Source organism: Lathyrus oleraceus, chromosome 7, assembly GCF_024323335.1.
Source record: "Lathyrus oleraceus cultivar Zhongwan6 chromosome 7, CAAS_Psat_ZW6_1.0, whole genome shotgun sequence".
Lineage (NCBI taxonomy): Eukaryota > Viridiplantae > Streptophyta > Magnoliopsida > Fabales > Fabaceae > Lathyrus > Lathyrus oleraceus.
The window spans coordinates 152,827,613-152,837,058 of record NC_066585.1 but is presented as its reverse complement, the minus strand read 5'-3'; the positions used below and the strand labels follow the sequence as shown (position 1 = coordinate 152,837,058).

The 9,446-nt window shown below is 32.5% G+C and overlaps 2 protein-coding genes across 5 annotated transcripts; one reads left to right on the top strand and one right to left on the bottom strand.

Annotated features, from left to right (window-relative positions):
* The first annotated feature begins 992 nt into the window (after window positions 1-992).
* LOC127108305 (uncharacterized) lies at window positions 993-5,370 on the top strand. The gene is made up of 11 exons (XM_051045770.1): window positions 993-1,185; window positions 1,351-1,498; window positions 1,583-1,639; window positions 1,729-1,791; window positions 1,897-1,965; window positions 2,154-2,246; window positions 3,078-3,182; window positions 3,263-3,340; window positions 3,596-3,724; window positions 4,615-4,720; window positions 4,915-5,370. Exons 2-11 carry the CDS (start codon window positions 1,394-1,396, stop codon window positions 5,103-5,105), a joined length of 996 nt encoding a protein of 331 aa, XP_050901727.1. The 5' UTR covers window positions 993-1,185; window positions 1,351-1,393; the 3' UTR covers window positions 5,106-5,370.
* A 399-nt stretch (window positions 5,371-5,769) lies between these two features.
* LOC127108303 (transcription factor bHLH89) lies at window positions 5,770-8,128 on the bottom strand. 4 transcript variants are annotated; one of them, XM_051045766.1, is made up of 4 exons: window positions 7,972-8,128; window positions 6,710-7,607; window positions 6,229-6,624; window positions 5,770-6,143 (listed from the first exon to the last, which is right to left on the bottom strand). In XM_051045766.1, exons 1-4 carry the CDS (start codon window positions 8,088-8,090, stop codon window positions 6,039-6,041), a joined length of 1,518 nt encoding a protein of 505 aa, XP_050901723.1. In that variant the 5' UTR covers window positions 8,091-8,128; the 3' UTR covers window positions 5,770-6,038. The 4 variants fall into 4 exon arrangements, with proteins under 4 accessions (XP_050901723.1, XP_050901726.1, XP_050901725.1 ...); XM_051045769.1 differs by lacking the exon at window positions 7,972-8,128 and adding an exon at window positions 7,890-7,971; XM_051045768.1 differs by lacking the exon at window positions 7,972-8,128 and adding an exon at window positions 7,713-7,869.
* Window positions 8,129-9,446: the final 1,318 nt, after the last annotated feature.

Here is a 9,446-nt window from a genome sequence, read left to right as displayed (position 1 = left end):
TACCATTCATGCAATTCCTACCAGTTTTCTACCTAAATAATCATTTTATACTCATTTATACAAAACTAAAAAAATTATCAAAACATCAAAAACTTACAAATTTAGACTTTATCCAAGTGTTGGATGATGTCTCTTATGTACTTGATGTTGATTGAAAATCCTTTGAACTTGGTTGGTGAATTTTTTTTTGAGAGAGTTTGAGAAAGTTTTGAGTTTTAAAATAAACGAGGAAGAAGAAGGGTTCTGACGTGATTTAAGTTCAAATATTGTCCGAAGATGCATCTTCGAAATAAGTTTGAAGATGCATATTCTAGAATATTTTAACATTAAGTCAAAATTTTATGTACTCAAGATGCGTCAGAAGATGCATTTTCAAAAATCGGAAGCATTTTTCTATTTTCACGTGTGCCTAAGTAATATATAAAATGTATAAAAAAATTCCCTATAAAATAATCGAATGAATATTGAAGTGTCATCATGTATTGTTGATACAAATATTTTTATAAATGAATAAAATATGAATTTAATATGGAGTTAATCATGACCGTTGGAATTGAAATAAATTTGACTTTTATTTTAAAAATCTATAAAGTAATGCAGACGAGTGATGATGATGAATCAACCGTGTAAAACTTTTTAGACTTACAGTGTATAGTAATTAATCTCATAAAATATATAAATATTTTTATAAACAATAAAGAATGTATTGTTAATATAAATATTTTTATAAAAAAAAGTTATAGTCTATACAATTATTTTTATATATGATTTTTTTTATTGTTGATATAAATAAAAAAAATTATATTTATATTTCTGTAAATGTCCTTAATCTTTAATAAACTTTCACAATTGAAAAATTAAATAGAGAAATTGCGACGCTTTTATATATATATATATATATATATATATATATATATATATATATATATATATATATATATATATATATATATATATATATATATATATATCAATTTGTTAAAACAGAAAACATAGAAAAACCAACCAGTAAAAAGAAGAAGAAGCGCGAGATACCCTCTTCTTTGTTTCTTCTTCACCGTGTCACTACCTCCATTGCTGCGACTGACATATTAAGATACCCATCAAACAAGACTTGGAGTTGAGCACGACCCATATTTGACTTAAAGAAATCGAAGTGAAAACCCACCTTGGAAAACCAAACAGGTTCCCTTTTCTATCTTTACTTACATCACAGTGCACTCAAACTGTTCGAAGAAACTCCCCACTCATTCTTGATCTTTTTCGAGCTACTAATAAAGTCTTGAGGACAAAACTACTGCGAATAAGCTTCAATGCTCAACACTAACAAGTTTTTTATGCTGATTTCAGGTTGAACCTGCACTAAGTATGCATCGGCATCATTGATATTAATATGGATAATAATACAGAAGCATTTCGAAGTTTTCTTCAGGTTCTTCCCCCTGTTGACTTTGCATGCGTTTACGGATCATCTCTTCATCCAACCAACCATGACAAGGTCCCCTTTTTGTTTCATAACCATTCATTTTATTTTCATATTGTTTTGATATTTGCTCTCAGTTTTGTGTTTTTGGCTTTGTAGACAAACATGATTGATTTTATTCTTGGTGTGTCTGACCCCAAACAATGGCATTCTGAGGTACTTATATAAGTTGGATAATATTTGAATGCCTTGCAGAGGTTATTTTTTAATTTTCTTATCTTTTTCATGCTATGGCATCAATCAAGAATCTGAAATTGAACAAGCATCACTATGCATCATGGATGGTGCACCTTGGTGGAGAGAGGCTGGTACTTGTTTTCAATTTACCTATTTAACTAATTTAATTTTATATATCAGAATTGAGTTTTATTAAACAACGGTGACGTCTAACCTATCTTGATTCAACATGTAAGATTACCGGGGTTGCAGATAAAATTGGTGTGGGGGTACATTTCAACCCTTTTGTTGCTTGGAATGGAAAGGTATTAGCAACTTTTTGACTCGGTGTAGTGTGTAAGTTAGACTCTTTGCGCAAATTCTGCTATGTCATCTTCCAATTTATGAAAGCTGGCATGTTTTCTAGCTGTCTACAATAACCTATTTTTGTTGGTTTGTTAAACAAAGACTAATTTTTTTATTGAAGACCTCATCTATAAGTAAATGTATGCAGATGTTCAAGTATGGGATTGCTCGAACGCATGACTTACTTCAAGATGTGCAGTACTGGGAGAAATTCTACTTGTGTGGTCGATTACAGAAACCAGTATGTTGCCATTTTTGCCCCTCTTCATGTTGCAAAATTATTTCATTCTTGGTTTGCAGATTTTGGACCACTCATGTATAACCTTGAAAATGTTCAAGCAATAAAAGGATGAACGCGAATCTCGCCAAATGAATGATGCTGCCTTGTAGGGATTTGTATAGCATAGTGATTCTGGTCTCCTCAGGGTATAAAACTTAGGCAGCTTGTTGTGAGGAGGGCCTGAGTACCTGACATATTTCTATCATATTTTCTGAGCTAAGCGATATGTATCTTTGAGATTCTAACTTTTCTCATATCAAATAAATAACCCCCCGAATGAAAGAATATATTGATTTTTTTCCCATCTGTGCTGAGTTATATTTTCTCATGATTAACAATGAAGATTTAAGAATACAGTCGTTACTTTTATACATTGTGTTGTCGTTCAAATTTTATGCAGCTCTAATGCACTATTTGGGAACATTTGTGACCCAAAATGGTTGAAGTATCATTCTAAACTTACACAAACATTCGCCTCTTATTCTGAAAATAGTGCCAGCTTCTGACATTGAACTATCAGCGAAGATAGAAAAAAATCCTACTTACCAAAACCGTGTAAGAAAAATAATGAAATAAATGAATTATGGGCCATGGGTCCACATATAGTTTTCTGAAATGGGCTAATAAGCATATTCAATTTTTGTACCATGATTCATGTAACAATTGTCTAGTGCTTAGTACATTTGTATCCCATGATTATCTCATAGTTTCTATGTCCTTAATTTTCCTGATAATTTGAACCTAAACTGAGGTTTGCTTTTTGCTTACATATTTTATTCATTTTATATTCAGGTTCAAATTGTTGTCGATAAGTTGGACATTAGCAACATCAATTCCATTAACTTGCGAGCTGCGCTGTCAGCTTCTCTTCTCTTGCTTCCATCAGAATTCACAGAGGTATACTTTTTTCTTGTTTAATTGATTTATTTGAGAGTTGGAACTAGGAACTGAATGATTTAGCTGCTGTATCCCTGCAGGCAGATCTGTATGCTAAAGTTTGTAGTCTTTCATATATGGGTGATGTGCGCATGTTATTTGCCGAGGATAAAAATAAGGTAGTCCTTGATTTTTACTATGAAGGTTTTGGTATGAAATTGTTTGTCTTTTAAATTCCAATACATTTGAATTCTCCACGGCCACCTGATACCATCTCATGTGAGGGATACATGCCTACAAATATTACTTGTCAGTTTGGTCACTAGTTCTCGCTCACTCTTAATTCCTTTTTGGAAAGGAGCCGATCCATAATACATGTATCGTATTTTCGCTTTACGTTTTCCCTGAGGTTCTCTTGTTCACAATCTGTCTAGGTGAAGAAAATTGTTGCTGGGCAGTTTGATCTATTCCATTCGATGTATAAGCCATTTCTTGAAGAATATGAAGCTAAGAAGTTATTGAAACTTTCATCAACTGTCGATCACAAAATACACGTTTCTCAGGTCTTTATTATTTGTTATTAATCATTTTGTTTTTGGGAGAACGACAATATATGATATCTTTACCAAAATATTTCCAATTTAGGGTGATTAACAATATTCAAAAATAGCTTACTCTGATTTGATTAGCTGTTCTTTTGGTTAACTCATCCTATATTAGAAATATACTCACCAAATATTTTGGATAATAATTCTCCAATTCTTTAATCACACATTTGAAGGAATTTAGCTTTGTTGTGCCCTGGAGTCTTCAATAAAGTACAGCTATATGTGCAACTATATGTTTAAAACAAGTGGATTATAATTTCATAGCATCAAAAGCTAAATGATAATAAGTTATTACTACTTTCATCAACTGCCAATAAGAAAATACATCTTTCTGATCTTTAGATATATCAGCAATTAGTTTTTGTATTTTGAAGAGCGATAAACACATGCATATTTTTCAGTGTGTTAATAGATATATGCTTTTTATCTGTCAGTGGGTGTTCACAATCTTACTGAAACCTAATGAACAGTATGAAGTGTAACCTATGAGAGGTGACATGAACTTGTGCTTTCTTCTATTGATGTTCATTTTGTTCATTACTCCCCCTTGATGTCGTTATGAGGATGCAATTTTTCTTATTCTTTCATTAGTGTCTGTAATAAGGAGAACCTATTAGCCATGTTTTCTTGCTATGTTGTGCTTTTTCATCTTCGTTTAGATATTCATATTCTAGTTTCCACCTTTTGGTTTCTATCTAAGTTTTGATGGCTATGTTGTATTATTTAATTGTTGATGACATTTGAGTCAAATACCTTGCAGAAGAAGGAAAGTTGTATACGATATAATGTTGCTTCTTTAGGGTTGACATACCAAGTAAAGTAGCTTCTTTTACTTCGTAAAACAGGATTGTGACTTATCAGTTGCCTGCTCTCTAGTTTCTGCACTTCCTCCATCAATCAGAAGCCAGATGGGCATACAGCAAAGAGAGGGAATGAAATCGAGTCAAATTGGTATGCTTGCAGAAAGTAAAATAATATTTGTTGAGTTATATTATTACAGTTCCTTGTAATCCCCCATTAGTTACCATTAGTAAACTAAAAAATTGATTAGAATCTTTAGATGGAACTTAATGATAACAATAATGTTTGACCTATAAAATAGAGACGTGTGCCATATTTTGAGAAAAAAGGGGCTATGATTTCAGGTAGAGTCATACATGATACCAATATCAGCTCAAGAGAAGGGGCTGCAAATTGCTTGGAGAGAATTCTGAGGAGAAAGGTTATGGTTTCAAGTGCAAGGCAGGCCATATCTGGCCTACTGACTGTTGGTGGGGTAAAAGCTACGAAGTATGTTGCTAACAAAATTAATAAAGCTTGGAAGTCACGGAAATGATATTTTTTTCTGTAATTACTAACAATCATAGATGGTTTTCTTGCATCTGAGGAAGTTTATAGGAAGACTAGTTTTGTGTGACTGTTTTTCTGTTTTCATTTCTCCCTTTCTATCCCATTATCTTGGAGGTGACCATTTTTTTTCTTCCCTAAAACCCTTTTTTCATAATGAAAGGGAATAGGTGTTACTGTATTGAGAGTAGTTAAGAATCAAACAGGGTATTAAAATAAACAAATTTGGTCCCATAAATATTTTCTTTTTACAATCCTTGAATTCTCGTTTTCTTTTCAAATGTTTATATGTACTGAATTTAGTATCTCATAAAAAACTGAGTTTTAACTTTTAAGTATGTAGCAATGGAAGTGTATACTTGTAAGAATCAAAAAATTTATGTAATAGCTATTTTAAAGAGACCAAAAGTGCTCTTAATTTGATTTCATATCAATATCAAATCTCTCAGAAATGGAAACCACAAGATTTGTAATTTAGTTTAAAGCAATGAATCAAAGTAGTTATTTGCCAAAACATGAAAAGGTAAAGTATGACCCAACTAACCAGCAAAGACAAAATAACAGACATAATGCCTCTGCTAAAGCTAAACTAAAATAGCAAAACAAGATGTAAGAAGAAACAAGATCAAGTAAACAGAGGACACAATTGTACATAACATAGTTCAAAATCAAACTAAGATTAAATATCCCAAATTAAAAATCCTTGACAATAATTTTGCATCAGAGTTGAAGAAAATATGTCATGAACCACACACAAAGCACCAATAAGAAAAACACAAAGTAAGAAACTATTGAACCTAAAATTTTAGCATCTCCTAGATGTTTCCTATGAAATCATTACTATAACCACTATCATTATTCTTCCAAAATGCCTCATTCATGTCAGTACCAATTAATAGAGACATCTGGTTCCTGATATTGACTACAGCCTACTTGTATATGGAACACCAGCAGCATATTGGGTGTCCAGAACATCAATCACCTTGTTGGCTATAGCACTTGCATAAACGGATGAACCTTCACTTACCTGCATAATTGAAACAACTCATAGTTTAACATATAACCGAATCAAATGTGATAATTCTATGCAGAATTTACTTGATTTTACCAACCTTGCTGTTGAACAAGAAACTGCAATATTCACCGACATGTCCACCTGCAACATGGTTAAGTTCTAGCTGCAGTTCATCCAGAACCTTGGAGACAAAGAGTAAACAATTAACTTTCTTCCTCTGAAACAGTTTGATTGTAACATCATCATCGACAATCCGGACATCAACCTCACTGTCTTTGGATTTCCTCTGCAGCCATGAAGTCCTTATGCTTCCATCTGGATCACCAAAAGGCTTTATGTTACAGCTTTCTGCAGCAGCATCTTCAGCTTTATGTGTCTTGCACATTTCCCTCCCATGTCTTTTCTTCTCCACCAATAGTTTCAGCTCATTCACTGTTCTAATCAGCTCTCTTATATACTCAATAGCATCTCCAACCACTGATGCTCTATCAACCTGCATTACACCAAAACTACTCAATTGATAGATAAAGTTATATATGGTTAGAAAAATTCATGTATGGTGACTCATTATTGTTTACCTTAGTGGGATTTGGGATGAGACCCCTCAAGATTTTGTACTTTCCATTCAATTGCTCTCTTCTTTGTTTCTCTGTTGCAAAATGTTTTGTAGCTTTTCCTCCTCTTCCTTTGCTAACATTAGCAGCAACCCTATTGAATTCCAGAACTCCCATGTCTCCATCTCCTTCCATCTCATCCCCTCCACCGAAAAGAGAACCGTTCCTCGAGCTAGTCGGCATGCTATATCCGCGAGGCAGAGATTGAAACAACTCTCTGAGGGCCGGTGGCTGTGGAGGAAGGTTCAAAGGAAATAGAGGATCATACAAAACCGACGACCCACTTGTATTGTCCGACGAACCAATCGGAAGATCTCCAAGAAAACTCATTGAGTTATGAAAATTCGGCGGTTTTTGATTCAGGTTTGTCATACAAATGTTGGATGGCGGATTTACGAGAAAAGACGAAGCCGAGCATCTAGGTAAATGGAGAAGGTTTAAAAGATCGGGTGAAGGGTAATGAGGGTCAAGTATGTTCGACGGATTGTAGGTTTGGTTATGGTTTTGTGTCTCAACAATTTGTTGAAACTGTTGTTCATGTAGTTGGTGTTGTTCTTGGTGATTTGCATAATCCATACCTTGTAACTCATGAACATTAGTGTCCCAAGTTGAGTTCTGATACACCTCTTGCACCAAACTATTATCAAGGTGCTGTGTATTATGATTATGATTATGATAAGAGAAATCCTCCTCAGAATGATTATGATTATTACTTTCAACCACTTGATTTGGATGAGTTTGAGAAAAGTTATTATCTTTTAGAGAATTTTCAATACCTTCATCCATTGTGTTGGGATCAAAGCAACCAGTTTGTTCATGCATGTTTTGCTTGTCTCCTGAACATGAACTCATTGCTACTTGTCTGCAATAGATAACACAAATTTAACAGAATCACAAAATTTTAAAAACAATCAAACAGAACATACAATGTGAATGCATATATAATAATCACAAAGGAAATACCAACATAAAAGATAGAATAAACAGTTCAACCCCATTAATCAATCAACATAAAAAAGACATTTTTTAACTGAATAAATTATGTTTTAGATTTGATCATATGAATCTTGTTTTGTTGAAGGTTGTTGTTTGTTCCAGCACAAAATTCAAAAAAGATTTAAACTTTAAAGAAGAAAGCAATTACTTATGATTGTTAGAATGAAAAAACCAACACTAAAAACAGTTTGAAATGAAGGATGTGGAAATGTGGAATTTGTTATTCTCACCCTTTTCTCTCTTGTTTGAGTGTGAATCCAAAAAACTCAGTTTGTGGGTGAGATAAAGTGTGAAGGATTATGGTACTTAAAAAGGAAAAAATATTTCTGAAACTGAAAGTAAGAATCATTGTTAGAAATAGGAAAAAGAAAAAAAAGTTTTTTTTTTCTTTTTTTTTTCTTTCTGTTTTTGGGATCAAGAAAAAGTGTAGTTCAGTTACAATTTCTAACAATTCTTTGGGACCACAAAATCATTCAGTCACGTCTCAAATAACAAGTACTATAACAAACTTTATTTATTTATTATTATTATTTTATCTATTGATAGAAAGACCTACAAGTTTTATAACTATGTTATAATTATGAATTTACAAGAATTATATATCAAAAATATAAATATAATATAATACACACAAAGAGAGGTAATTGAGTATATTAACATTAAGTTGATGTTAGATTGATTGAGCTTAATTGAAAGAAAAATAAAATTTAATCAGTAGTTATTTTATTCAAAAGTTATTTTAAAGTTAAATCTATTTTATTAAATTAAGTTGATGCAGCAAAATAGGGAAAAAGAGAGAATATTATGATGGTTCACACAAAACTTGACTGCAGAAGAAAACGCGTTAGTTGAATGATAAAATGTTAAATTAACGATGCTTGTGGTCCCTCTCCATGCAGATTGGTAGGTTAAACTAACTTTTAGAAATGCCTTTTTAGAAAAAAAATAAAAAGCTATATCAATTATCCCATATTTTGTCGAGTTCGGTTGATCTTTTTAAAAACAAGATTTAAATGCATTTTTGGTCTCCTTAGTTTGGACATTTTAAATAATTGATCTCCATATTACACAACCTTCGATTTTGGTCCCTTAAATTTGATTGCGTTTGGATTTGCATGTTTCCCCTTTCAATTTTGATTATGTGTCAATTCATTAATGACGTGACAGGTACTATTTGGATACATGTTAGCATTTTCAAATATTTTAATTCCCACCTGGATATTTTAATGTAGAAAATATTAAAAAAACATTTTGGAAATTGAAAAAACAAGTATAAATTAGTGAAATAGGAATTAAATTCATCCTCTTCATCGTGTCCAGATTTCTGCAACCTTTCCTTCATCGTTTTTCTTGCAACCTCAGATTTGAACCATCTCCTTCATCATTTGCCTGCAAAAACGTTTTCCTTCATCTCCTCAAGCGTTTTTGTTGATGATGTCGTAACAATCCGATTTCAGCAATGGAAGTAGATCTTCAAGTCGTTCTAGGTATGTATGCAAGTGTGGTTTGGATGCTCCATTGATGACAACATGGACAAGTGCTAACCCAGGTCGTCATTTATATGGATGTGGTATGTATAAGGTATGCATAAGGATCTCCATTTATGTTTACAGATTCAATGTTAATGGTCTGATATGTTGATGTTTACAACTTCATCTCCAATGATGCTTACAGGTTCAGGGTTTCAAGAAATACAGTCACTTTG

Excerpts from the sequence above, each read along its gene's own strand:
- LOC127108305 (XM_051045770.1), top strand. The coding sequence starts at position 1,394 with ATGGATAATAATACAGAAGCATTTCGAAGTTTTCTTCAGGTTCTTCCC. Across the intron at positions 1,966-2,153 it reads TTGTTGCTTGGAATGGAAAG|ATGTTCAAGTATGGGATTGC; the intron begins GTATTAGCAACT and ends AAATGTATGCAG. Across the intron at positions 2,247-3,077 it reads GTGGTCGATTACAGAAACCA|GTTCAAATTGTTGTCGATAA; the intron begins GTATGTTGCCAT and ends TTTTATATTCAG.
- LOC127108303 (XM_051045766.1), bottom strand. The coding sequence starts at position 8,090 with ATGATTCTTACTTTCAGTTTCAGAAATATTTTTTCCTTTTTAAGTACC. Across the intron at positions 7,608-7,971 it reads CTCAAACAAGAGAGAAAAGG|ACAAGTAGCAATGAGTTCAT; the intron begins GTGAGAATAACA and ends TATCTATTGCAG. Across the intron at positions 6,625-6,709 it reads TCATCCCAAATCCCACTAAG|GTTGATAGAGCATCAGTGGT; the intron begins GTAAACAATAAT and ends GGTGTAATGCAG.